Here is a 27,002-nt window from a genome sequence, read left to right on the forward strand (position 1 = left end):
AGGACTGCATGGGAAATCAGTTGTCCATAACTCGGCCAAGTCCGCCCGAACGAGATCAACCGTGGCAGGTTGAGGTGAGTGGCTACTTAATCCCATCATAACTGGGGTGGTTGAGGGAAGGCCAGTCGGGAGACACAACTGTTAGGTTGGCAGATGGGATGACCGAGGCTGGCGTGCGATGGGTATGAAGAACTATCAGCCTCTGAGTGTAGGAACGAAGGGAATTAACCACAAGGCAATCGGTAATTTAGATGAGGGCCTTGGGAAGTGGTCAGGCCGTAGTTACCTTGTATGTCTGGAGTCTTCTATTGTAGGAAGGTGCGAATTGGTGCTGGAGCGAGCAGCCATCATGGCCCCACATTCGCGAGCTAAGTCCTTTATCATACGCGGCATCGTATTGTATTCTCGGGATTCTATGCGGATTATCCCTCTGGTGAAAGCAGTGGTATGAAAACCTCTGCGTAAACTTCGGTCGTGACCATGGCAATCCTAACCGAGAACGCAAAGCGGCGAGAACAGTCCCCAGTGTTTCCCCAGAACAATATCTTTGTCAAGAGACAGGTTCTCAAGGACGGGCTAAAGGCATCGGAAAACTCCTTCGATGCTCTACGCATTCTAGACTATTTGGTAGGCGGCGTTGGCTCTTGACCCATCGAGGCTAAGTCAAGCATCGGGCCGTTGATTGCAATACTCATGAAGTCGAGGTTGATTTGTAATGGAAGCTCGCACTCCTGGTAGAGTAAGCACACATCCGATGGTCCGGAAACAAAACCGAGATAAATAAGCGTAAGAACATTCAACGTAATCCTAGACGACGAATGAAGGGTACCTGGCAATGATATGCCATTTCATCACGCCTCTTAGATTTTAAGCGGCTCGGAGTCCGAGTCGGGGGAACAATAGAACGAGGCATCGCGCAAACCCGGAACTCGGAGCAACTGTTGCTTTGTTCCGGAGATTTTTGTGGAGGCAATTGGCCGGGCAGCCCCACTTAATGATCCCGGCTCTCTGGACTCTTGATCGCGTAAGCTGGCCAAAGTGCTGGAATCCAGCGGATCCGTCTCAACCGTAACCCCCGTGGAGCTTATATATATATATATCCCGGCGATCCCGCCATTTCCTGTCAGTATTGCGTCAATAGTCTCCTTGTCTGGAACTACACGTACACAGTTGGTTTGCGCGTGTGACCTGCGACACTTCCGTTAGAAGCATGGGCTCTCCCGAAGCGCCCGCCCCACTGGCGCGAGGGACCGATGCAAACATCTCAAAGTCAGATGAGGACACGGCCGTCTGGAGTCTCCGGCGCCTGCAGTCCCTTTGGTCCCGGGCTGCTCGGCCGGCGCCGCCGCGCTATCCTCCTATCTCCTCTATCCCACACACCTCTGCAGCCCGACTTTCCGAACCAGACGTCTCCCCCAACCCGTTCCCGAGCGAACCCGTCCTTGCAAAGACCGTGCAACAAGATGCGCCATCCAAACCCAAGACCGTTCTGTACTTGGCCTACGGCTCCAACATGTGCGCCCAGACTTTCCTCGGCATGCGGGGCATCCGTCCCCTTAGCCAGGTCAACGTCTCGGCGCCATCGCTAGACCTTACATTTGACCTGCCAGGCCTGCCCTATCGCGAGCCGTGCTTTGCCAACACGGCGATCCGCAAGCTGCCCCCGGTCAAGCCACCATTCGACCCGCCAAAGTTCCCGCCCGGGATCCCCGACCACCCTCCCCAGCTCGAGCGTCCCGCCACAACCCAAGACGGATCCGACAGCGGCGACGAGGACAAAGAGGAGCCGGCCGCCCGGTCCCGCTTCCCCGGTGACCCGGTCTGGCGCAAAGGGCTCTACGGAGTCGTCTACGAGGTCACGGCGGAAGACTACGCCAGGATCGTAGCCACCGAGGGCGGCGGGGCAAGCTACCACGACATCCTGGTCCCGTGCCTCGTCCTGCCCGCGCGCGTGGGCGTGCCCGAGAAGCCGTCGCCAATCCCCATCCCGCCCAAGCCCTTCCTGGCGCACACGCTGTACGCCCCACGGCTGCCCGACGTTCCGGACGACGGCCACGACGACAACAAGAACAAGAACACCAACGACAGCGGTAACGACAACGACAACGACAACGACAAAGACGACAAGGACGACAACGACAACCCCACCCCGCCCGCAAGACCAACCGTCCCGCGGTGGGCGGCGAGGCTGCTCCTCCCGGCGCGCCGCCCCCGGCCCGACTACGCGCAGCCGTCGGCGCGGTACCTCAAGCTCCTGCGCGACGGGGCGCGCGAGCACGACCTGCCGGCGGACTACCAGGCGTACCTGGGGGCGCTGCAGCCGTACACGGTGACGACGCGGCGGCAGAAGCTGGGGCAGGTGCTGTTCATCGGCTTCTGGATGCCGGTGCTGCTGGTGGTCATGTCGGCCAGCCGGGCGCTGGCCGACGACAAGGGGCGGGCGCCAGGGTGGCTGGTCTCGGCGACGACCGTGGCGTTCAATCTGCTCTGGGCTAGCTATGACTACGTGGCCAAGGGGCTGTTTGGGGATGGGGAGAGGACGGTGCCCGATGGTACGGGGGTGAGGAACAGGAGGGGGAGCTTCGCGAGCGAGTGGAGGGGGAAGAGGGAGGTTGGGGATGAGGAGAAGAGACATTTGTTGAGTAGGAATCGGTGACGCATGCAAGTTAGACTACTTTAGAAGGATATCATTCTGTCTAGTTTCTAGTTATGGGATACGAGTTGACGAATTTCAGATTCGAGCTTGGGCGGCTCTAACTTTTGGCCTCATTATGGAAAACTGAAATAGCTTTGTTATTGGGGATCGCTGTGCAGTATTACATCTACTCTGTTGGGCCGGCCCCGTGGGGGACCAATACCACCCTCATCTAGAACGCCTTGGTAAGCGAGCCTGTGCCGGTCCTCCGCACCGCTTCGTGCCGTCCCGCGCCATGCGTCTACTTCCTGAACAGGCTGGGAATATCCTCCACCTTAACCATGCAATCGAGAATCCCGTCAACTAGCTTAAACAGTGGATACTTGTCCTCCACGCCCCGCGCCCTCAAGAAGCTGCTCACTTCTCTCGACGTTGAGATGCCTTGCAGCTTCTGGCCATTCAGCTCGGTCCGCTCAATCTCCTGCACCGAGACGCCGCGCTCGGCCGCCATCTTGGAGTAGCGCCAGTTGCGCGCCGCAGTGCAGCTTACTATCATGTCACCCCAGCCCGCGCTTTCCTCCCAGAATGTCTTCTCCTGGATCGTCTCCGGGTAGAACTCGCGGGCGAACTGGATAATCTCGAGCATGCCCCGCCGCATGACCGCCGTCTTGGCCGTCATGTTCCAACCGTGGCCCTCGACGAAGCCGCAAGCGATGGCAACAATATTCTTGAGCGCTCCGCCGAGCGAAACACCGACCACATCCGAGACCATCGAGACGGTGAAGTAGGGCCGGCTGAAGAGCTTGTGGAATTCGTCGTGGTCGAGGGGCGGGTAGTCGTGCGGCAACGGTGTCAGCCTCGTCTTGATGATCTGGCCGCGCGAGTCACGGTGCTCCGCCACCGCCAAACCATCCCCATTCTCGGCCGCTGCTCCGTTAAGGCTGCGCCGGTCGCATGGCGGGGTGTTGTAGGCAATCGTCGTCTCGCACCACATCTCGTTGGCAATCTCGCTGGCGATGTTGGCACCGCTCAGGGCGCCGCAATAGATCTCGAGCTCCTCGCCAATGTACTCGCATATCAGCTCGATCTTGTCATCCGTCACCGTCACGCCCTTGATGCAGCTGATGCCCCGCGCAAAGGGGAGAATGTGGCCCTTGATCTGTTTGCAGATGTTGCCAATGAATTCATGCGGAAGGTTGAAGATGAGGATCGACGAGTTTTTGACGGCGTCAAGGAGCGAGGGGTTTGCAATAATGTTGGTCGGCAGAGAGATGCCCGAGAGGTATTTGACGTTCTCGTGGTATTTGTTGATGACCGACGTCAGCTTCTGCGGCTTGTCGCCGACCGAAGCATCGTAGTGCGGCGAGTTTGAGGGGATGACCACGTCCTCCTCGTACACCCACATCTGCACATCCTCCTCGAAGATATCCGGGTGCTCCCGCGTGCTTTCGGCGACGAGCTTCGCAACTGTCGTGCCCCAATTGCCGGAACCGATGACGGTCACTTTGTGCTTGTGACGGGGACCTGAGGACACCGCCATTTTTGCTGTTTGCGAGGGTGTCTGGGCAACAACGGGGCGCTGTGTGCTAAAGAGAGCGACGGTTGCACTCTTCGTCTGACGTGGTTGGGATGTGGGCTTCAGATGAGACCAAGATGTGCGCGGCCGTTGAGATGATAAGAAACCCCAGTTCGGCCGACTGAGTTTGGGTTTGGAGAAGTGGATATGTCGGTGGGAATGGGACAAACCGGTCACGTTGGGCGAAGAATGGAGATGCGGTAAGCGGCGATGGCTGTGAGCAAGGGACGCCCCAAACGAATCGGTCTGCAAGCCAGGGATGCTCTTGCAAGCGTTTTTATACGGGGCCAAGAGAGGAGACCTTCCAGCGACACGCACCATTGGGACCACAAAAAGAAATGCAGACCCGGCTCTAGCCCCAGTTGTTCTGTTGAGCTGTCTTTGTGTGTGCAAGAGCCACCGATCCCATGAATTTCGATCAGTCGATGACCGCCACGATTGCGTCTTGACCGAGCTCGCTGCAAGCACCGGTTGGCCCGCGCAGCGAACCATGACGCAAGGAGGTGGCAGAATTCTGCTGACCGCCTTCCGTTTCGGCTGCTCTCCTGTTAAATTTTCTTTTTTAGCGCACAGCTCTACAGCAACCGCAAGCTTGTGACAGCGCGGCGCAGCTGGCAACACCGTGTGGCCCTCGGCCACATTCCGTCGGCCTCTCCGTTCGCCGAGGCCGCGGGTCTGCCAAGGCTCGGCCAGCGACACCACAACCAAAACGCCCCCATCTAACACCGAGGCATCGGGTCGCCGGGTGCAGATGAACAAGCTACTGCCCTGGTCTGTCTTTTCCGCTTCTTCAATTGGCGCTAGGTACGCGAACCGCAGCGCAGCACAGCATCCCGAGGCTTATTCCAGCAGTTTGGAACAGCACCCGCGTTAGCCCTGGCACGGGCTAGCGCTAGCCTCGGGCCGTTGAAGCTATGCATTTATATGATACCAAATAATGCCATATACACTGTATTTTCTCGCAAAGCCTGGAGGATATACAAGTATTAACCTCGCTACTCCACCGACCTTGCCGAGCCAAGGCGAGTCCAGTCCGGCCCCTTCCGGAACCTCACCTATCGGCAACCGACGGGAAGCGAGGATCCGACAGCGCTATTGCCCCGGGGGCTTCGTGGCGCGCTGGCTGTGGGCCAACCAGATGTTACTCTCTTGATAAACAATACAGCACCGTACCTCTGAGCGCAGTTACATTCCAACCGTTTTTGGGGGGTGTTTTAGCAAGACCCAGGGCATTGTCATCAACATTTCCTTCTCAGGGGCCATCTATTCAATCTGTCGTCTTGGCTACACTAGATCTCAGACTGGGAGAGTTGCCCGGGCGAGACGGGCATGGTGAGAAAAACAAGCCTAGATAAATCCATCAAGTAAAACAGCCCGAGCATTCTAGGCTGCTGGGGCGGGACGTTGGCTGTACACCGGAGCACCGTTGATGACGAGCCTCGAGCACAAGGACCTTCAGGGTCCGATGCGATGCAAGCAATGTACATACACCTAGGTTCTTGACTGCTTGATCGACAGGTCAATTGCCGGGAATGCTCCTCCAGGCTGCCCTGCCCAGCGATCTGGACCGGTCGGCGGAAACCAGGCTTGCCAAGACGTCAAGTTGCGAATCACTGAAGGCGATCCGTTGCGGCGCGGCCTGGCTGTGATGTCATCGAACATGTGGGCATTGAACTTGCTAAATCGGGCGGGGGCGGGGCGGCTCGTGTTTGCGCCCGCCTTAGAAGCAACGGAAACGGAATTTACAGCGAGAGGCACCGAATTCGAGGGAACGGACTGTACGTTGAAACTGTCGGGAGCTCTCGAATAATACCCCAAGACTTTTACTAAAATCAGATGCATTGTAATGCAAGAGCCCCGAGGATCTAGCCGACGAACTTGGGCCCCACCACCTGGCTACGACAAGCAGATCCGAGGGCATGCTGGGAGTTGAGATTGTAAGGCACACTCCATCGCTCAAAACTAAATCAACAAATAGCAGGTGAATTGCGGTTTCAGCAACAGGCACGGCGCTTCAAAATTACCGACCAGCAGGTAGCCCAGATGGATTCGCTGACCCATGTTCAATATTGAAACCAACATTTGCGCTGGGCCACAGCCTTGGCCGGCCTGTGCGCCCCGCTGACGACATTCTTGCGAGCGCCGGGCTGAAGGACGGGGCCTAGAAGCCCGGCCGTCAACCCGAAACTTCCAAATTCGTCTTGTTATGGTAGCACTTTGTGCTCTCCCGGGTGAATCCTAGAGACCTGCAGGCGGCGTCTAGTTCCATTGCCCTGTTTCTACCTCTTCTTCAATTCCACATTTCTCTCGTCGTGGTTCGTTCAAGTTTGCAGCGGAGCTTCGTCTAGCTGCCAATGTTTTGCTAGCTTCTCTTTCCTCTCCTCTTCATTTGGCAGAAACAGGGAATTAACTTAACCTTGTGATACAAATTCAATTTGCTGTACTCGATCTTGTTCTCGAAGAAAATCTCCTTTGGGATGTCGAGGTTCGTCAGATCTCTTGCCCTTCTCCTCTGCCTTGTCTGGTGCTTGGGGAAGTGATCAGCTCGGCATTGGAACCCAACGCGGGGCAATCGACGTATCTTAGCTACCTTATCAGTTTGGAAGCTCCCGAGCTCCGTTTCCCCTCGTCAACATGATCCCCAAAACCATGGTTTCCAACGAAGTCTATCTGCTGCCCCTTAACGACGATGGGTCGCCCCAGGTGCCCGGGGAGTACATCTACCTCGCTCCCAAGAACAACGACCCCATCACCATACGCTTTGCAATTGAGGGCACCTCGAGCATCTGCCGTCATGGCAGCTTGTGGGTCAACATCCCGGAGCATGGTGCTGAATTCCACCGTGACAAGTTCCGCGAGTTCAAGTAGGTCGATTCTCCGCAACACCGGGCAATTGCAATGGGGAAACTAAGCAAACCACTGCAGGCTTGTTCCCGACTTTAACCGCACGATCGAGATATCGATTCCCGTCTACGAAGCCGGCGCATACGCCTTTTATGCCACCTACGCAGAGTTGCCCGAGCTTGCGAGCGACTTGACTCAGAACGGGAGCGGTCCCCATGTCTGGACCAAGAAAACACCATGGTACTACATCGATGTCGCTCCTCGTCTCACACTCGACGGCAAACCGCTCCCGCTACCAGCCCTGTCCGTCTTCTCCGTCATTAGCAAGTTCATGGGTAAGTACCCGCAGGACTGGGAGCGTCACCTCCGGGGCATCAGCGACCGTGGTTACAACATGGTGCATTTCACCCCCTTGCAAGTCCGGGGCGTATCAAACTCGCCATATAGCTTGTATGACCAGCTGGGGTGGGATCCTCAGTGCTTTCCGGGAGGCGACAAGGACGTTGAGAAAATGGTGGAAAGTTTGGAGAAGAACCATTCTTTGCTCAGCTTGACGGACATTGTCCTCAACCATACCGCCAACAACACCGCCTGGCTACAAGAACATCCGGAGGCTGGGTACAACTTGACCACGGCGCCGTGGCTGGAATCGGCATATCTCCTCGACACGAAGCTCCTCGAATTAAGCTTCAAGCTAGAGAAGCTCGGGCTGCCTACCGAGCTCAAGTCGCTCGACGACCTCCTCAAGATCATGGACGCAATCAAGAAGGAAGTCATCGCAGAAATCCGTCTTTGGGAATACTACGTGATTGATGTCGACCGGGATGCCGATGCGGCGATTGAGTCCTGGGTTATTGGCAAAGTTACATTCCCCGAGGGATCCCTCGGCACGGGCGGACCCGACGCTCTCCATGCCGTAAGCCTCGAAGAGCATGCAAAGTGGCTGATGAAGCATGGCCTTAAGGGGACGGACCGCCTTGGGGAGCGTTTCAGGAGGAGGGTCGATCCTGGCGCCGCCGCTGCCCTTTTGTCTGCAGTTTTCGGCAGATATGAGGGTGACAAGGGAGAAAGTGCAGACCAAGCAGCGGCTCGATCTAAGATGATGCAAATCTTGGAGATTGTCAACGTCCCATTCTACGAAGAATACGATACAGATGTGGCCGAGACCCTTCAACAGCTGTTCAACCGCATTAAGTATGTCCGCCTGGATGAGCATGGGCCGAACCTGGGCCCAATCAACCGAGAAAACCCTCTCATCGAGTCGTATTTCACCCGCCTTCCACAAAACGAGACCACTGCCAAGCACAAGAAAGAAGACCTGGTCCTCGTGAATAACGGATGGGTATGGGGAGGCAACGCCTTGATCGACAATGCCGGTCCGCAGTCTCGGGTCTATCTCCGTCGAGAAGTCATTGTATGGGGGGATTGTACGAAGCTTCGTTACGGCGCCGGTCCGAAAGACAGCCCGTGGCTCTGGGAACACATGACCAAGTACGCCCGGATGCTCGCCAAGTATTTCGCCGGTTTCCGGATTGACAATTGCCACTCGACGCCGCTTCATGTCGCTGAGCACATCCTAGATGAAGCCCGCCGTGTCCGCCCGAACCTCTATGTCGTCGCTGAGCTCTTCACTGGCTCCGAAGAGATGGATTACGTGTTCGTGAAGCGGCTCGGATTGAGCGCCCTCATCCGGGAGGCGATGCAGGCATGGAGCACTGGCGAGCTGAGCCGGCTGGTTCATCGCCACGGTGGCCGCCCCATCGGGAGCTTTGAGGTGGACGAGATTTCAAGTGCCGAGGTGCGTCACAACAGAGAAAATGGGCATGACAGTGCAACAAATGGCCACCGGTACACCCGCGAGATCATCCGCCGTATCAAACCCGTTCCCGTCCAAGCCTTGTTTATGGACTGCACCCACGACAATGAAGTCCCTGCTCAGAAGCGGGACGCCCGGGACACTCTGCCCAACGCGGCCCTGGTTAGCATGTGCGCCAGTGCGACCGGCAGTGTCATGGGATATGATGAGATCTACCCCAGGCTAGTTGACCTTGTTGGGGAGACTCGTCTGTATACCTCGGAGTCCTCTAAGCATCCGGTGCGGGTCGGCGAAGGCAAAGGAGGCATTGGGAGTGTCAAGAAGCTGCTCAACCAGATCCACACATTGATGGGGATGGACGGCTATGATGAGACGCACATACACCATGAAGAGGAGTACGTCACCGTCCACAGAGTTCATCCTGGGTCTAGAAAGGGGTACTTCTTGATCGCACACACTGCTTTCCCCGGCTATGGAAACGGAAACGGCGCGTTTAATCCCGTCCGCCTCACCGGCACCAAGGCCAAGCACCTCGGCAGCTGGATGCTCGAAGTGGACTCTAGTAAAGAGGCCATCGAGGAAGTTTTGAGCGACAACAGATATTTGCGGGGCCTTCCTAGCCGTGTCATCGGACTGCCGGGGATACGTATGGAGGTGAAAGGGGATGAAACTATCATTACCGTCCGCGAGAAGTTCCCTCCTGGCAGCATTGCGCTTTTCGAGACATGGATCCCGGCAGCAGAGCACTCGAGCGGCCTAGATACCTTTGTCACATCCGGCGCCAGGGATGCCATGGACAGCCTCGACCTGGTGGACCTGAACTTCCTGCTGTATAAGTGCGAGCCAGAGGAGCGAGACGCGAGTGATGGGAAGGACGGAGTGTACGACATTCCCGGACACGGCAAGCTCGTCTACGCCGGTTTGCAAGGGTGGTGGAGTGTTCTCAAGGATATCATTAAGGACAACAACCTCGCGCATCCGCTTTGCCAAAACCTTCGGGAGGGACAATGGATGCTCGACTACATCGTGGGCAGGCTTGAACGTGCCTCTACACGACCACTTTACAGCCGGCTGGCGAAGCCTGCAGCCTGGCTCAAGGAGCGGTTTGATGCAATCCGTAGCATCCCTAGCTTCCTTCTCCCGCGGTATTTCGGCTTGGTGCTCCGGACTGCCTACATGGCAGCCGTGGAGAGAGGAATATCTCTCATGAACACCGACGTCCGGAAAGGGCAGTGGTTTTTGCAAAGCCTGGCCATGGTCAGTGTTCAACAGACTGGTCTCGTTCAATCTGCTTCCCTGTATCCGAACCGTCTGGTACCGTCGCTAGCCGCTGGTCTTCCGCATTTTGCGGTCGAGTGGGCTCGCTGCTGGGGCCGCGACGTCTTCATCTCTCTTCGAGGCCTGTACCTCGGCACCGGCCGTTTTGAGGAGGCAAAGGAGCACATCCGCGCTTTTGCGAGCGTCCTCAAGCACGGCATGATCCCCAACCTTCTTGGGAGCGGTAACACCCCGCGTTTCAATGCCCGGGATTCGGTGTGGTTCTTCTTGCAGTGTATCCAAGACTACACTCGGATCGCGCCAGACGGCTTGTCGTTGCTTGACGAAAAGGTCAAGCGGCGTTTCCTGCCGTATGATGACACCTGGTTTTCCTCTGATGACCCTCGGGCATACAGCAAGGAGAGCACGATTCGCGAGGTTATCCAAGAGGTCTTCCAGCGCCACGCTGAAGGGATGAAGTTCCGAGAGGCAAATGCCGGCCCTGGTCTGGATATGCAGATGAGTGACGAGGGCTTCAACCAGGAGATCAAAGTCGATTGGAGCAACGGGTTCATCTTTGGCGGGAATCAGAGCAACTGCGGCACCTGGATGGATAAGATGGGCGAGAGCGAACGCGCGGGCTCAAAGGGCGTCCCGGGAACCCCTCGTGATGGCGCCGCCGTGGAGATTACCGGCCTCCTTTACAGCGCTCTCAACTGGCTGTCTACCCTAAACGAGACGGGTAAATACGAGCAAACCGGGGTCCGAAAGTCCGACGGCTCCCAAATTACCTTCAAAGCCTGGGCAAGCCTCATCAAGGACAACTTTGAGCGCTGCTACTTTGTCCCGATCTCCTCCGCCTCTGACACCCAGTACGACGTCAATCCTGCCGTGATCAACCGCCGCGGCATCTACAAGGACCTGTACCGCTCGGGCAAGGAATACGAGGATTACCAACTGCGGCCCAACTTCCCAATCGCCATGACGGTCGCCCCCGACCTCTTCGAGCCAGACCACGCCATGCACGCCCTGTGCGTCGCCGACAAGGTTCTCCGCGGGCCCACCGGCATGGCCACCCTGGACCCGAGCGACCTGAATTATCGGCCGTACTACCGCAACAGCGAAGACAGCGACGACTTTGCAACCAGCAAGGGTCGCAACTACCACCAGGGCCCGGAGTGGCTGTGGCCGACAGGGTTCTTCCTCAGGGCGCTGCTCAAGTTCGACTTGATGCGGCGCGGGAGGGACGATGCCGAGGGCCGCACCGAGGCGTTCCAGCAGGTGACGCGGCGGTTGATTGCGTGCAAGGAGATGATCCAGCGGAGTCCGTGGGCCGGGCTGACGGAGCTGACGCAAAAGGGAGGGGAGGAGTGTCCTGATTCGGTGAGTTCTTTCCTTTTCTGTTTTCTGATGATAGTGATGATGATGAGAAGTTGCGGTAGCTGACCAATTTCGCAGTCCCCTACTCAGGCATGGTCGGCGGGCTGTCTGATTGACTTGTACATGGACGCGGCGGAGGAACAGGCCAAGCTGGAGGCGCAGGCGCTGCCCCTGAGGTGAGAGTGTGAGCGGTCAATAAGTGTAAGGGAGTGTTGAAGCGTCGGTTCGGTGACGATGAGATTGTTCGCTGGCAAGGTGCATCTATGGCAGAGTGAGCATGACTTGTTGTGTAGCAGAGGTTAAAAGATTAGACGCGACATCGTTTGGGGATTTTAGGGCACAGTGCACATCATATAACATCTGCAGGATATTTTGCTTTCCATCAATCAATCAACATCACCAGTCTGAGGCAAAGCAATGGTTCCAGTATCTTGGTTCCCGGGGGGGGGGGGGGGTGTTGGTTCGGGAAGAACCCCCAACCGGCGATGATCTTCCCCCCTTGATTTACGTGTAGGTGGGAACAACAGCCGCGCCGAGCCAATGCAATCGTTTCATCCGATCCAACGTCGATTATGTTGGTTCCTGCGACCTGAGACTGGATGGAAGTGGCGGTGCGCCTTCCTCTCAGTTCTACATAAAATGTTTTGAGGCAAACAAATAATGCTCCACACCAGCCCGGACAGGATCCAGTCAGGGGTAACCTTTCAAAATCCAGAGATGGATGGACGGGGAAAAATAAAAACAAAAAATACATACGGGAAAAAATAAGTCCCCTCGACCGGAATCGAGCCGGTGACCTTTCGGTATCAATAAATTCCTTTACAGCCGAACGTGATAGCCAACTACACCACAAGGGGATTCATCGGGTTGTTAGAAGGTGTTGATGGTTTACCGCCTCTTCAAGTTTGGCTGTTTGCAGTCGCTGTCCGAGTTCGAAAACCAAGATCCGCCGTCACGAGAAAGGATAGGAAGAGGGGAAGAAGACAGAGCTATGAGGACGAGGGACCGAAGGAATGTCTATGTTGAATACTTGGTAGTAAAAGCGGGAATCAAAGAATATGAACATGCCTACCCTCCTCCAGCCATCAATAAGAGAATGAAGGATAAGGAAAAAATAAAGAAAAACCGGGAATTGTCAGTCATCATCCCAACTCCAATCCGTGGATCCCAAATACCACCCTAAACGCCCCAGGCATGTCATTTCCAACTAGATTTTTCCCGGTCTGTCTTCTTTGTAAAGAGGAAAAGAAGAAGCGGTATTCCAAACTTATTACAGTTCTGTAGGTTGTAACCGAAATGCCCATGTTGCTGCATGCACAAGGTGTAGAAGACACGGAGGTTCTGTGGCCCGTCCAGTCCATGCAGGTGAGGAACAAGGGGAGGATATATACGGCGTCTATGAGAGTTGGTGCAAGTGTGGGACAGAGAGAGATCGTGTGTGTATGTGTGTATGCGTGCGTGCTTATATCGGATGTGTTAGTTAGGTCCTGCCCATGACAGTCCACTTCTTCTTGGGCTTCTCTTCGAAGACGCGGGCAGAGCTGATGGGCGCGGGGTCAAACATGCCCGCTGCCGGGGCGTGTATTGAGCCGGCGCTGCTCGTGTTGGGCACCACCCGGCCGGACTCGGTCGCACGGGCGAGATTCGTACCAAGAGCGTACTGCAGGTCCTTCTTGCGGAGGTAGCGGCGCCGCCAGATGCAGGCACCGACCCAGATTCCTACGATAGCGACAATCATGATGACGAGAAAGATGACCCATTGATAGTGATTGTCGATCCTGGAAAGTACCAGTACCGTTAGTATTTTGCGGTTATAGAGGCAGCGATATGGTAGCATTGGTATGCGGGAAGCCGCATGCATGTGCGAGTGGTCCGAAGGGGAGAAACAAAGACAAAATAAATAAATAAAGATCAATAAAAAATGGGTGTCCCCTTACCATGTCCCGCCACCACCGCCGTTATTACTCCCCACTGCATTGCCCGGCCTTGACGATGTTGTGGGCTGTGTGTTTCCGTTATCAACGGCGTTTTCGCAGAAGCTTCTGTACCAGCCCTGGATCAAACCAAGGTCTGCAGGGTTCGTTGCACACGCGTTGTCGCATACGCCAGCAGTTCCTGTACTGAAGGGAGCAAGACGTGGATCGTTGCAGAAACAGCTGCTGTAAGTACCGGCATCAGCAGGCTCAGCTCCCGGTGGTACGCATGCTCCGTTGACGTCGAACATGGGACCGCACTCCGGGAGGCAACTCGGCAGCGCCTGTACGGGGAAGAGTGTTGTTTCTATAACCAAGGGTTAATGAACCTGCCTGCAAAGGCGGGACTGAAGACGATGTCGGCTGCATCGTTGGCGGATAACATACCCATCGCGCAGTATTTGCCCGATCAGAGTGTGGACGAGTGATTCGTGACTGCAGCTGCAAGCTTGCGGGGGTGTGTGTGTGTTTGGGAGCCGGCCAAAAAGCCTGCAGAAATCAAGCTCGACAAAGCGCCAGTCAATCCAACTAGCCCAGCTGCCGTCCGAGGTCAAATGTCAATCTCCTTTTGACGCGGAATCGTAGGCGGTCGCCGCGAGCGTCACGTGCGGGGTCGTGACCAAAAAAGCGATTGCAATCCAATGTCCGTCAAATCTGCACCTTCGTGATATCTTGTGGCCTTCCTCCTTCTCCCTCGTCGTCGAAACGTGGTCGGTGTGATGGGTGGCCGGAAGGCTCGGGAAGCGCCCAATCTCTCTTCCCGTATTCGCGGCTCAACGTTGCAGGTGACAAGACCCAGTAAAGAGGCGATGCTAGCGACCGGTCGGGTGCTCGAGAGCGCTTGTTCGTGGCTGTCCACGCCCGCCAAAGTAGAAGTCGAGGCGGGATCTGATCGCAGACCCTGATCTTCTTTTAACTCTATTTCCGGGATGCAGTGTCCCACCAGCGTTGAAAATCCGGATCCAAACGAGCGGAAAGGGCCCGTGGGCTGTTGCCGGTTATGTGTTTGCGTGCAGGTTGGCCCGGCGCTTCCAGTCCAAGAGATCCTATGTCGTAGCGGAGAGCGTGAGAAACGAGCGTCGCGGAGGAAATGGAAGGCCAGGGCGTGAACAGGGGAGAAAAAAGAGACGGGGCGGGCGAAGCGAACGAAAAGTGGGCGAGGTTGGTAGTGATGCGAAAAGAAGGGAAATGTGGTGAAATGTTGGCAAGCAGAGTGCAGTCAACCTCCCAGTCTGCTACGAGGCTTGGTGTGGTGCTGCTGACTGCTGGGAGGGTGGGTGGTGCTGGGCTGAGTGAGAGACTTCTGGGCGCATCGGCAACCCCCCAAAAACAGGCGAACAAGGATATTGAGCCTGCTGACGAACCAAATTGGGCCTTCCCTTGGACAAGAGGTACGGGGGGCACGGGCCTGGAGGGGCTCGGCACTATTGGCTTATTGGTTGGGTGGCTTTGCGGGCCTCTCGTATGTCAAGATGCGCCAATGTCGTCGTGTTCAACTTTCCTTGTTCTCTTCACCAGCCACCAAGACGGGAAGCAAAGGCCCCTCCACCCGAGCACATGCTTGCGTCGGAGCAAAGTCCGCATCGCTGCTAAATCGCACCCGCCCTCATGCTCTCAGAGGCAGAAAAGTGATGACGCCCGGGGACGCAGCCGTGTCGATGCCCGGGCCTGAACTTGATTCTGCAAACGCGTGGACGGTTTCCCCGTCCCAAAATGCCGCTCCCTGCTCGGCAGCCCAGGCAGGCACATTATCGGTTTGCGCCCAGATCGGCCCCACAACCTCATCACCGATGATGCCACCAATCAGTCGGGACGCGTCGCCTACCGGATCCTACATTACCCGCCCATCGCTTCCCGCCCGCCGTCGCATGAACATCGGGTTGAACATAAAGGTCATGTCGCAATATTGCTTGTTTGTCCCCGTTTAGCCAGATAGCTCCGAATATGCTGGGGGGACGAAGCATCGGCATCGGAGCAGCTAGCAAAGCACCATATACAAAAACAGCGCTCATAGTAGCAATCGATGGTTAATGGTGCCCTGGGTGAGCGGGACCTTTTGCTAGATTTGTCCAACCGTGATGCAAGAACTAGCATGTGCTTTGGCCGGCCAAGATCGTTCCATCCAACTCTAGCCCGAAGAGGCAGGGGGGCCGCTATCTGGGCTACAGCTCCCAAGTGCTGATACGTATCATTTCCCCCAGCACCCAGATAAGTTGTGAGGGAAAAAAAAAAAAACAATGAACTGTTGCTCAAATCTTCACTAACATTTACCACATCCCCACATCCATTCACTTGTAAATAGAGGAAGTGCGGCGGCTATAGAGACGAGCAGGTCTAACACAGAAAAGGTTGCCGAAACTCGAGAAATCCACGGTGGATGAGCCATCGCACGCAATCGTCGAGTGGCATTGATGCCGTTCCGAGTACCTAGTACCATCTGACAGCGACGAGGTCATTCCTCAGCCCCCATGTTACAAATGATGCGGTCAGTGAACTTCAGAAGTTCGGTCTGAGACCCCATTTCCATCAATAAGGAGAACCAGTCTGAAACAAAGGAAGGGGATCTAGTACACTACATGCATCGGACGAAGTCCAGGAACAAATTTGCTACATCATAGAAACCAGCCCCCAAGTTCGAACCATGCTTACCATGAGGTTTTCAAAGCCATCCAAGCCGCTGCGAATTTTAGAATCCCAAGTACGCTCTTGTAGCAAATCTCAGTCGAACGGATCTTATCCCACCAATTCGACCCTCATATGAGATGTAGATAGCGCAGCCCACATTAGCAATCTCCTTACTTGATGTTTATGATCCATTGTCATTGCGATGTTAAGATAAAGGAAACAGTTCCTAGGGGTCTCAGCCCTCTGAACAGAAGACAGAAGGACGGACTTATTAGGGTGACGTCCTAGTGGCTGAATCATACAAGGAGCCCTATTCTTCAATATGTTGAGTAGGCCCGTCCCAGCCATCCAATTCCACACCTTTATTCACATTTCCTACTCGCTTTCCTTACGCGTAAGGTGCTGTGTCTCTAACCAGAGTGGACTCTATCTGCACACATTGTTTTGAGCCTGGTTGGCCTGCAAGAGCTTCCCGCTCTGGTGGCCCGGCCTGATCCATCCAGTTGCTTGTTGTCATTTTAATTATGTGTCCGCCCCATTTCAAAGTGCCAACTTGCTCACTCACTCTCCTTTACCATGCCACTTTCCAAAGACAACCGTCCAAGAAGACCGGTGAAGCAAACGTCACTCGACATTCCCAATCCAGACTTTTGACCAATGAATCCTTTATGCGCGCCCAAGAAAGTGGCGGAAATACAAATCGAATGTTTCCCTCGCTCCGTCTGTCAAATTATCGACAGCCATTGGGTGTAACCCCTGCCGTGTCAGGGTCTCCCCAATCTGCTCTTCGGCAGAAGTACTAATGATGAGATTGAAGGGTTCTCCGCGGTGCGGATATGCGCCTGGGAAAGCCCCGGCAGCACAGAGCAAGGATCCGGCCTCATCTGTGTGCCACTGCAATGGGCAGATCAGATAATCTTGCAGGAGTAATATTGCCTCTTAATGAGGTCGAGTTTTGTATAGGGAAGTAGGCAGCAGTGAAATTCAGGGCGAGAGTGCCAGTTGGCCTTGGACTAGGACAAGCGCGGGAAGGTTCCATAAGGATTGGTAAGGGGTGAATGTACCTGTCGTTGCACGGCTTAGATTGGACACAGGTTCTCTGCTCCTCTGACGAGCGCATGAGGCGCTTCTTCCCGGCCGGCAGTTGTAAATAGTCCCTGTCGCTTGGCCTTATCTCGTTGATTCGAAAGCTATCAGTATGGTCAGAGGCTTGCCAACTGTCTTGTATGACTCGGCTGTTGACAAGATACTTAGTAGGTAGATCAGCACCCTATGAAGCGCTGGGATCCGCCGCGACGGCTTTTGTCTGTATGACTATCCACGCGTGCACAAGTTCCGAATAGACAGATGCTGCACGTTAGAGAGTGGCCAAGAGGAGACGCGGCAAAGATCCCCCCTTCGAGTTAATGTATCCGGAGCAGAAGCTTGACGTAAGGCGCGGAGATCTTTCCAGAATGTCGCGTCGAGGCTGTTCTGGGTTGGTTGCCTTCAGTCCTAAGACAAGGCAACTGTGGTAGTATGCATATCTTGCGTATTTGGTGTACCGTGGGAATATAAGCCGAGGCTGTGACAGCAGAAATTGCGTGCTCTGAGCGTCTGCTGGTTAATTCCCGCCGCTCAATACAGCAGAGGTGCCCGAACCTGCGGGACTTTTGACGGTGAAGCCGGCCCCGTCTCGCAAGATCGGCTTAAACTTATGCTGGCGGTGGTCATGATCACATGCGGTGAAACCTTCACTTGCTTTGTATGACGGCCATAGGGCCTTCGTTTGGGCTACTCTGACTGCGAGAGCGTGGCCTGGAACTTCGGAGTGCCAAACAAGTAGTCCCTGAAGTAGCACAGACACTTAAGTTCCCGAAAATGGGCGGTCACCCTGACAATTGGAAAATTGGACTCGAGCCTGACCTCTGAGCTGTAGGCCCGGTAAATGTCCAATCGGCCTACGACATGCCCCGAGTATCCCGGCTTCTCTTCACTCTTTCCATCCTCGGAACCCACATCGCCAAGATTTTGTTGGGCAGTAATCGTGACACTAGCCCGTCTGTCGACCTCGGTCTTCCAGGATATTACATGATTCCGTGCTGGGATTTTTATCGGAATATAAAGCATGATAGTAGAATGCTGCAGGCGAGCCCCTGAGTAATGGGCGCCCACATCACTGGGCAAATATGCCCGACATCCCGCGTAATGCGAGGGGACTCGACGTCGGCCTAGCTGACCTTCAGGCCTCGGGCAGTCGGAACATGCGTATCCAACTTCGCGAATCTTTCGGGAAATAATTGCCACCGAATCCGTCCAATGGGAAAGCCATAACTGTTATCAAACCTGCTGCGAGAATTTTAAGGTAGTTCGCCGGGAACTTGCAAGGCATCCGGTTTTGGCTTTCGGGTAATTAAGCCCCGGGGAAGGCCGGAGATGAGAATGGACGTCATAGCCGATTATCTCCAGAAGGTCTTCGGCAGCCGGCTCGGGACACCGCATGGTATCGCTTGAAGGGCGTCTGACTTTCGGCGCCTTGGGCATCTTTCGTATGCCGCGCAGGAAACCTTCGGAACGTTCGTGCAGCGCTGTCGATCCGGCTTGCACCCTGGCCAGCTGTTCCCAGTCTGTGTCATAATGCTTTCGAGAAGCAAGCCTCCCGCAATGACCGGCGATTCGGAAGGATGAACGGCTCTATGGGTGCTCGTTATCGTCCTTGTTTTGCCGACATGAGACCCTTCACTGCGCGGAGTGGGCGCCGAGCTGCCGTGTCCAATCCCATGGGCATGGCATATGCTGGCTGGAAGCATGCGGTGTAAGTACCCGCTGTCGAGGTTCTTTGCCATTGCCGCCTAAAGCATGGTACTCTTGATTCCTTCGAACTTTACGGCCACGCGCAAACATGTGACGAATAATTCCAGTCTTGTTATTGAGGGACGAGACCCCACCGAGGCGACTCCAAGATTCCCGTGTAACTTTAAATGCAATTACCTGGCTGCGGTGTCCGGTACTCGAGATGCAGAGACGGACAATCTCCAACCACTTGCTCAGGGGACATGGCGGTGAGAGCGCATGCTTGCCACTTGTCAAAGAGCGAACGAGTCGTGCTCCTCAAAATCGTAAGTTCATCAGCATTCGGAAGCATGAAAACTGGGGGTCCCTGACAGTCCGCGGAAGCGTGTAAGACGCAGGCGAACGTGCTTGACAGCCGCCAAGCACCACTGTGCTTCCTTCCTGACTGGTAAATTGGAACTAAGAAGAGAATCGCCAGTCGCACAAGAACGGACTCAAGCCACTCTCGGCAGTGTGATGTAGGTGTTTACTGCCGACTTGCCGATTCTAGACTGAGGCATGGCCATCCCACGCGACCCGTTTTCCAGCCCTGCGTTCTTGCTCGTCAGTCGACCTAACCGAGACAGATCGGATGAGACCATTCAAAATGTGGCACATGGATATGGTCAGGAGACAAGGCGCCGGATAGTGTCTCGCGTCAATACCAAGGTTCCTACCGGATAAGAGCACTTGAGCGTACTCGGCCTTTGCGCTGGCCGGTCGGGCGAGGACGCTGCATCGGTGAGACATGGCCGAGGACGCCACTCTCCATAGACGCTCGTCTATAAAGGGCCTTTGCCCTCGCCGCAGAAAATCATTATTTCATCCCAAAGTTCGCCAGATTGAAGTGCCAGCCAGGTCCGCCCTACCAAGACCAAGACGTCCGCCCCCAAGACATGATGGCCAACTCTCAATCCTCGTCCAACTGTACGTCATAGTCGCCGTAGTGGGACCAGAGCTCTTGTACTCACGCATGATTAGCCAAGGCCAGCAGCCACGGCAAAGGCAAGGAGAAGTCAAAGGACAAGAAAGCGAAAATGAGCCGAGACCAGGCCAAAGTAATACTTGTCAATGATCCGCATGCGGCATCACTCAGCGGTCGAACGGGAGTGGATAGGTACATCCACGAGGATAGGTTCGACGGGCCGTGGAGCCCTATCGGATGCGGGTCCCGCCCTGTCAGTCGAAGCCCTCTCCATAGGTAGTGGAACTATATTGTGCTGACCATTATCGAAGTGAGCACGTCGGGTGCCAATGCGGTCAGGGTGTAAGAAGAAGCAGCCGTTAAGATAGGGGAGGCATGCTCGCTTTGACTTGGGTTATTTGGGCTAGTAGCATGATGGCGACTGAATGGAGGGAGGTGATTGTTTATTCATTTTGTCCTTTTTTTTTTCGGTTCAATGTCAGAAGCGGCGGGTGAACTAGTTTTCCATGACATAAATTTCTTTCCATTGCTTGATATTCTTTGGCTTTCGTCGTCCTTAAATGACTTCTGCGTTCACATCCAATCCACTGGTACTAGCGCTGGGAGAGGTGCGTCGATGGTTTGGAGGGAAGAGCTGCAAAGGTCTTGTTGCTTTCATGAATCCAAATTGTACGTTTCGAAACTATCGCCCCACTGGTGTGTGCCAAACATGAAATAGTTCAGGCCTGTTAGACGGGATCGGCAGCAAGCATTTTCAGAGGCCATGATAGCCAGAGCTCCCAGTTCTGCCCGAGGTACTGGGAGATGCTCCTCAGCAAGGACGATCCTGAGTCGGCAACGTGCCACACGGCTCTGCTGTAATGGAGAAGAAGTGCCCAGTATCCCATGATGGCTATGGCCTCCGGGCGGTGTTGGGATAGCAGATCGGTAAACTCTTTGGGTACCGAAGCGGGCCTACGCGGCTCGGTCAATAATTTTCCAATCGGAATCTTGAAGCATTGGAAACGACGCACCACATAAAGATCATCAGGTATCTTTGGTTCCGATTATCGGCGCCGAGCAAGCTGTCGAACCCTACTTGAAGGTAAGCAATGGCCCTCACACACGCCTCTTTGGACAGTGCATCAAGGTCATTGGACTCGGCCACGAGACGCTGTAGTTCGTCACAGTGGTTGCCGCGCGGGGTTGATCGAGAGATTTCGAGCGCCCAGATTACAAGATGCTTGATGTCGGATTCGAGCAGCAGATCCCAGGCGGCAACGGACATGGCCATGAGCCCGCGGGAGATGGTGAGAAACTCAAGGTACCGGGCGAGGAACGCGGGAAAGTCGGCATCGCGCTTTGCCAACAGATCAGCGAGCAGGTGCCGGCCGAGCAAGGAGCAGAAGAGAAGGAGAGCGGAGCAGTTTGACTGGTCGATCTGAGCCTTGGCTGCAGTCTCGTTGTAGATCGAGACGGCCTTTGTTTGTAGGTGCATGGCATGTTCCAAGAAGTAGTCGGCTCTCTCTGGTTTGAGCGCTGCGAGACGTCGGGCAGAGACAGCGAGGATCTGGTGCATCAGATAGGGAGCCTCCAAAGCGCACTTGAATAAGAGCTGGGAGGAGAACTCGTGCAGTTCAACATTCAACTCGGGGGCATGGTCCGCGAAGTTGAATCGGATGAGCAGTTCCATGTGGTCCATGTTAACGGATGGAGGGGTTCCGGCATCCCGGGCTCTCTGGTCTCGGTTTGCTAGATCGGGAATAGGGACACCGGCAACAGGAGTAACATCTCCCATCTGACTCGTACTGGCTAGTGATGTTCTCGAGGTGGGCAGGTTTGGCGTTGCAGACGCGAATTCGGATGCCGATACGGGCGGTGGCGGCGGTGGCGGTTGTGTCGTGCTAGAAGCCGGTGTTGGTGGATAGCTGCAGTCCCTTTCTGATAGAGTACAGATTATGCACTTGGGTCGTTGCTCGTCACACTATTCCCGACCAAGTGCAAGCGATCAGTGGACTGTGTCGACATGAGATCACACGCATCAAGTGGAGCTTACCTAGAGAACCTACCTTTACGTGACGCCGTTTGCATTCGAGGCATCCAGCCCGTGACTTTTTGTGACTCCTTCTCAGCATTTTGTGTGTTGATTGGACAGGCGCATAAGCTTTCAATCGTAGTGACCAAGGCCGTCGGAACTCGGATGTCGAGGGCGTTTGCGGCACGAGGAGTCGAGGACTGAGAAAAGTGGAGTTTGCAATTGCCAATTGCCAATTGAGCGTACCAAACCATTTCGGTTTATCTTCCAAAAACCAAAGGAAAGGCGGGGACGTTTAACCAGAGCAGAATAGACATAGAACCTCAAACTCCAAGTGATGACTTCCCCGCAGGTAGCTCTCCGTTTCTAGAACCGTTGCCATATCATCTGCATTTTATCATCCATTTTTTGTTGAGGACTTGTTCTTCCGTGACAAAGAACCTGCACATAACCAACAGCAGCTTCAAGCTTGGAGACAGCGTCAAGTTGTCAACTTCGTCAAGGACTCGAATGATCGGTTACGCGACTCACTGTTATGAGATTCCGTACTGCGCAACGCTCGCACCTGTTCAATCCAGAAGGGACTTCGCGACATCCAGTTGTACTGTACAATAACTGCCTCGACCAATGTATCTTCATCCTCCAGGGACTGTCTGTGCCCGTTCGGCTTGCGTTGAAATGACTAGTACCGTACCATCGCATCACTGACCACTCAGATGGAACAACGAACTGGCCTTTTTCTGTCTGCTCATCACTCATTCCTCTCCACCACCATGCTTTTTGTGCCACCCCTTATACTGCCACTTCAACCTCTTAATCCGTGCCCTCCCTCTCAGACCAATCCCGGATAATGATATCCGCAGCCTGGACAGATTTATGGTCAGCCACTCTTCACATCACCAAAAATTCCATAGAGACAAAACTCACCTTCTCGCCAAGCGCATAAGCCGTCCCGCTCAAATGCGCCGCCGGCAAGATGGGGAACACGCTCGCATCCACCACCCTCAGCCCCTTGGCCCCATGAACCCTCAAATCCGTCCCCACCACGCCCCCGCTTTCCAGCGGCATCATGGCCGCCGTGCAGCACGGGTGCATGAACGACTGCACCGTGGTCTCCCTGACGTACGCGAGCAGCTCCTCGTCGCTCTCGACGCCGGGCGCGGGCGCCACCAGCACGGCGCTGAGCCCCTGCATGGTGGGCGTCTGCACCATCCGCATCATGTACTTGAGGTGCGCCAGGTGCACCGCCAGATCGATCGGGTTCGAGGCGGACCGGTAGTCGAGGATGGGCACGTCCAGCGGGTCGGCCAGGTTCAGCCGCACCGTGCCCCGGCTGAGCGGGTGCAGGTTGATGCACGAGGCCCGCGTGCCCGTCGTGAAGGCGCTCTCGAGGCTGGGCGAGCGCGGGTCCGCCAGCATGTCCGCCACCGCCAGCAGCTGCGCCCGATACCCCGCCAGCAGCGTCGGGTCGAGGTTGTAGGCTGGGGGCAGGTGGAGCGACGAGAGTTCCTTGGTGGTGGCCATGCGGCGGATCTCGTCGATGATGGGGGTGTAATTGGCGGTTATGTTGGGCAGGGGGACCCAGATGGCGCTGTTTGACATGGCGACCGTGTATGGTCCTTGGGCCGGGGTTTCGTTGAAGGCGGCGGCGGCGGCGGCGGCGAATGTTCCGTTAAGCATGTCGGATTCGAGAGGGGAAAAGGGAAGAGGTTCAGTGTCTTGGGTGAGTGATTAGTATTGCTAGGATAACGGCACCGGGTACGGTATGTCGGGCCTGTCTAAGGTTTTACTTACAGTTCCAGTATATCCTGGGACCGGAGTGGTCATGCAGGTTTGAACCCACTCCAGGGAGGTCGAGAACTACAGTGATATTGGCGCTTTGCAGGAAGGCTGCCGGCCCAATACCACTCCTCTGAAGTATCGCCGGCGAGCCGAAAACTCCGGCTGACAGCACGACTTCGTCTGTGGCCGTAATATTAAACGAGCTCTGACCGTCCACAGATCGTACTTCGACAAGTGGCGGGCCGGATGCTGGGTCGCGACGGGGATACAGCACCCGGGTGACCTGATGCTTGACGAGGAGGTGGTAATTGGGTCGAGAACCCACCACATCCGCGTAATGGCCAAGTCCTGAATGGGAGCGTCTTGCGGTGACGGGATGTTGTGAGGTGGTTATCCAGCAGAGGCCTTCCTTGTCGCCGCTATAGCATTTGTTCGTAATGCGGATGCCCATCTCCTCCCAAGCCTTGCGAGCAACAACGTGGTCTCCCCAGAGGAATGCTGGGAAGCTGGCGTGAATCGGCGTCGTGTTGTCAAAAGCTGAAGCCTCCCAGGTGTAGTTGTGTTGGAGGGCTACGGCTTCCGGAGGCGGCGTGAAGGTAACGCTTTTCTTGAAGAAGGGGTAGACAGCATTCCAATCCCACTCGACCCTGCCCTCTTCATCTTCGTGTCTGTCACCCTGGAGTTTATCCCATGCATCGTAGTCAAACCGAGAGCCTCGGTCAAAGAACATTCCGTTGACGGCACTGCTGCCACCTACGGCTTTGCCCGCGACGACTGCGGCCGTGTTGTTGTTCAGCTCGGGACTCGGGGTTGAGCTAAGAGTCCATCTACTTGCCAAACCACCTAGCTGTCCGTTCATAGTCTCTGGGGGGTCGAAAACGCCCGGAGCATACTGGACCTCGCCATACTCGACAACAAGAACATGTTCTGCCAATTAAGCAGCCCCAATTAGTATCGGAGTGAATTCCCCGGGTCAAGACTCGAGGTCAAGCGTGAAATTTGACAACTAACTATCGGGGAATGCCTCAGTCAGTCGGTCCGCGACAGTGAGGCCGCTAGTCCCCGCCCCGGCAATGACAAAGTCATAGCTCTCGCGAAGCTCCGATGACTGGCGCTTGATAGCAGCCGTCGTTAACGGGATGGCGCTCGTCAGTCGCAGGACGGCGAAGAGGCCTACAAGAACGTCATACGAGTATTTCATCTTGCCAATGCTTGTCGTAACGATGATGAAGGAAGATAGGACCACGCAGGCTCCGAGGGGCGTGTGAGGACGGAGAGGTTCCAAGATAAGTAGGTCGGGGTAAGTACCCTGGTCCTACTATGTATACACTACCCCGCGCAAGCCCGGCAGAATTGCAAAGTATGTCAGATTTATTCCATTTTGGTCCTCAACCAGCAAGGGACACGCATATAGCTCATTTAATGCGTACCGGTAGTGGGTGGTTTGACCGGATCGCGGACTTCATACCTATATACGGAAACAGCAAGACCCCTAACACAGAAAGAGTACCTGAGCACTATCAACATTTATCTAGCTCGTTTGAGTTTGAGAACTACTAGTAGAAAATTTTGAGTGCTAGTGTTTCCTGACTTGCAATTAATAGTAGATAGGTAGGTCAGGGTTCTCCATACTAGTAGTAGTATGGCCAGCATGGCAGCATCAAAGTTTAGCACCCACATGGTGTTGAATTCATACTAGTACTATGATGCACCATACAAAGAATTCAGTCTTGAAGTGCCATTTGGTTTGACTCAAAATCACATAGGTAACGAGAAAGCTTTGATGACCGCAGGTGCATAGGTATTACAATAGATGCTGTTCGCTGCGAGCACAATTGTTCAGTGCAATGGTATTCCCCTGTTCACTGTATACAAATATACTAAGCAGCACATCAAAAGACAGTATTTTCAAGTTTAGACCACGCGTGGTATATAACATAATCCTCTCATGTCCCGAGGAGTAACTATAATCATCAACGAGATTTACATTGTAATCCTGTTTCATCTCATTATTCAATCTGCTCTTAGTAGCCAGTAGTAGTAAGTACTTACTCATGTTCTAGGGGAATACACTGTCAAGATGCCACGCAAACTTTACTGGATTGACCAGTCTTGCGATGTAGCAGCAGGTGGCAACTTCGAAGCCTACATCCTCGAGGCCCGTCAGTGGGCCAAGCGAGCAGTTATGAGACTCTGCAGCGACACCGACACAGACTTTGCCCGAGTATTCAATGTCATCTTCAAGACGCCCAAGACCGACAAAGTCCCCTGTTCAAAGTCGAGCTTCTGGCAGACCGTCAACGGAATCCAGTCCGAAAACGAATGGATGTGCTCATCGACGCAAGTGTATAATATCCTGCACGACTTTGCCTTCAACTGGGCGCGGACCAGCGACCGCTTAGCAGCCGACGTGCGCATCTACGCCAATACCGGCCTGTACCGCTGGAGCACCGCCCCGGACGGCAGCCGCTACGACCCCATCAACCACGTTTACCTCACGGGCGATTGGGATAATCTCATCACGGGACAAGCTTTTACCTCGTGGAGGGTCCCCGAGTTCGAGTCGCCCCCGCCGTACAACCCCCGCTTCGGGAACCCCCGCCGCGTAACAATCGACATCTGCCCGAGTGCCTGGGAGCCCGCAATCCACGGCATCCCCCGTACCCTCAGTAAGCTCGACCCGTTCTCCCTCTTTCAGAAAGGGCCCGGCCGGAACCCCATCATCGGGCCCTTCGCCGAGTCCTTCATCTCCCGCCTCATCTTCCACGAGTTCATGCACTGCCAGCACTACCTCCTCGACGACCACCCGCGCGACATGGAGACCTCCGGGTGGAGCTACTGCATGCGGCGGAAGAAGGGGGCAGCCGCGACATGTGCAGAGTCATTGGCAATGTTAGGGTTGTGGGCTGGGCTCGCTGACACGCGGCCCAAGGGCTATGAGAAGGGGGGCTTTACGTTGGATAGGGGCTGGGATTTGATTCCCGGGAGTCGGCATGATGAGGAGGAGTTCAGTGACGACGAGAAGCAGGGTGAGAAGGGAAGCAAGTGGGACGCTAACTGGCCCGGGCCTGGGGGAAATAAGGCGGTTAAAGGAGTGATTAGATTTTATAAGGATATTACGCAATAGATGGGTGTGGGGATAAAGGTCGGGAAGAATACTACCACCTCTCCTCTTCATCACTAAACTAAGTAACTAAGTACCTTATAAAAAAAAAAAAAAAAAAAAGCTTGACTTTTGAGATTGCAAGAATCTGTAACCTGTCTAGGGTAAGGGCTGTGTACAATGTCTTGATGAAATGCCAATGACGTAGAACCTCGGTGAACGAGTTACGGCTCAAATCGTAACTTGCTGGACTTTTAACCT

The 27,002-nt window shown here is 55.0% G+C and overlaps 7 protein-coding genes and 1 non-coding gene across 8 annotated transcripts; 3 read left to right on the top strand and 5 right to left on the bottom strand.

Moving 5' to 3' along the window:
• Positions 1-1,210: 1,210 nt before the first annotated feature.
• Positions 1,211-2,656, top strand: MFIFM68171_00952 (gamma-glutamylcyclotransferase; the record flags this gene model as incomplete). Its single annotated transcript, XM_071056374.1, has 1 exon — positions 1,211-2,656. One exon carries the CDS (start codon positions 1,211-1,213, stop codon positions 2,654-2,656), a length of 1,446 nt encoding a protein of 481 aa, XP_070912475.1.
• A 280-nt stretch (positions 2,657-2,936) lies between these two features.
• GPD1 (glycerol-3-phosphate dehydrogenase) lies at positions 2,937-4,175 on the bottom strand (the record flags this gene model as incomplete). Its single annotated transcript, XM_071056375.1, has 1 exon — positions 2,937-4,175. The coding sequence occupies one exon, from the start codon at positions 4,173-4,175 to the stop codon at positions 2,937-2,939; it is 1,239 nt and encodes a 412-aa protein (XP_070912476.1).
• A 2,670-nt stretch (positions 4,176-6,845) lies between these two features.
• On the top strand, positions 6,846-11,688 carry GDB1 (bifunctional; the record flags this gene model as incomplete). The annotated part of the gene is made up of 3 exons (XM_071056376.1): positions 6,846-7,075; positions 7,137-11,511; positions 11,587-11,688. The coding sequence occupies 3 exons, from the start codon at positions 6,846-6,848 to the stop codon at positions 11,686-11,688; spliced, it is 4,707 nt and encodes a 1,568-aa protein (XP_070912477.1).
• Positions 11,689-12,277: 589 nt separating this feature from the next.
• Positions 12,278-12,365, bottom strand: MFIFM68171_t28. The gene is given in 2 exon segments: positions 12,278-12,313; positions 12,328-12,365. It is a non-coding gene; the product is annotated as a tRNA-Tyr (tRNA).
• Positions 12,366-12,988: 623 nt separating this feature from the next.
• Positions 12,989-13,872, bottom strand: MFIFM68171_00955 (Integral membrane protein; the record flags this gene model as incomplete). Its single annotated transcript, XM_071056377.1, has 3 exons — positions 12,989-13,286; positions 13,446-13,788; positions 13,869-13,872. 3 exons carry the CDS (start codon positions 13,870-13,872, stop codon positions 12,989-12,991), a joined length of 645 nt encoding a protein of 214 aa, XP_070912478.1.
• Positions 13,873-20,570: 6,698 nt separating this feature from the next.
• Positions 20,571-21,956, bottom strand: MFIFM68171_00956 (Sterol uptake control protein 2; the record flags this gene model as incomplete). The annotated part of the gene is made up of 3 exons (XM_071056378.1): positions 20,571-20,796; positions 20,856-21,805; positions 21,891-21,956. 3 exons carry the CDS (start codon positions 21,954-21,956, stop codon positions 20,571-20,573), a joined length of 1,242 nt encoding a protein of 413 aa, XP_070912479.1.
• A 713-nt stretch (positions 21,957-22,669) lies between these two features.
• MFIFM68171_00957 (Glucose-methanol-choline oxidoreductase N-terminal domain-containing protein) lies at positions 22,670-24,839 on the bottom strand (the record flags this gene model as incomplete). The annotated part of the gene is made up of 4 exons (XM_071056379.1): positions 22,670-22,720; positions 22,784-23,574; positions 23,651-24,565; positions 24,650-24,839. 4 exons carry the CDS (start codon positions 24,837-24,839, stop codon positions 22,670-22,672), a joined length of 1,947 nt encoding a protein of 648 aa, XP_070912480.1.
• An 879-nt stretch (positions 24,840-25,718) lies between these two features.
• On the top strand, positions 25,719-26,765 carry MFIFM68171_00958 (SprT-like domain-containing protein; the record flags this gene model as incomplete). Its single annotated transcript, XM_071056380.1, has 1 exon — positions 25,719-26,765. One exon carries the CDS (start codon positions 25,719-25,721, stop codon positions 26,763-26,765), a length of 1,047 nt encoding a protein of 348 aa, XP_070912481.1.
• Between the last annotated feature and the right edge of the window lie 237 nt (positions 26,766-27,002).

Source organism: Madurella fahalii (assembly GCF_045866475.1).
Source record: "Madurella fahalii IFM 68171 DNA, scaffold_1, whole genome shotgun sequence".
In the NCBI taxonomy this organism is placed as follows: domain Eukaryota; kingdom Fungi; phylum Ascomycota; class Sordariomycetes; order Sordariales; genus Madurella; species Madurella fahalii.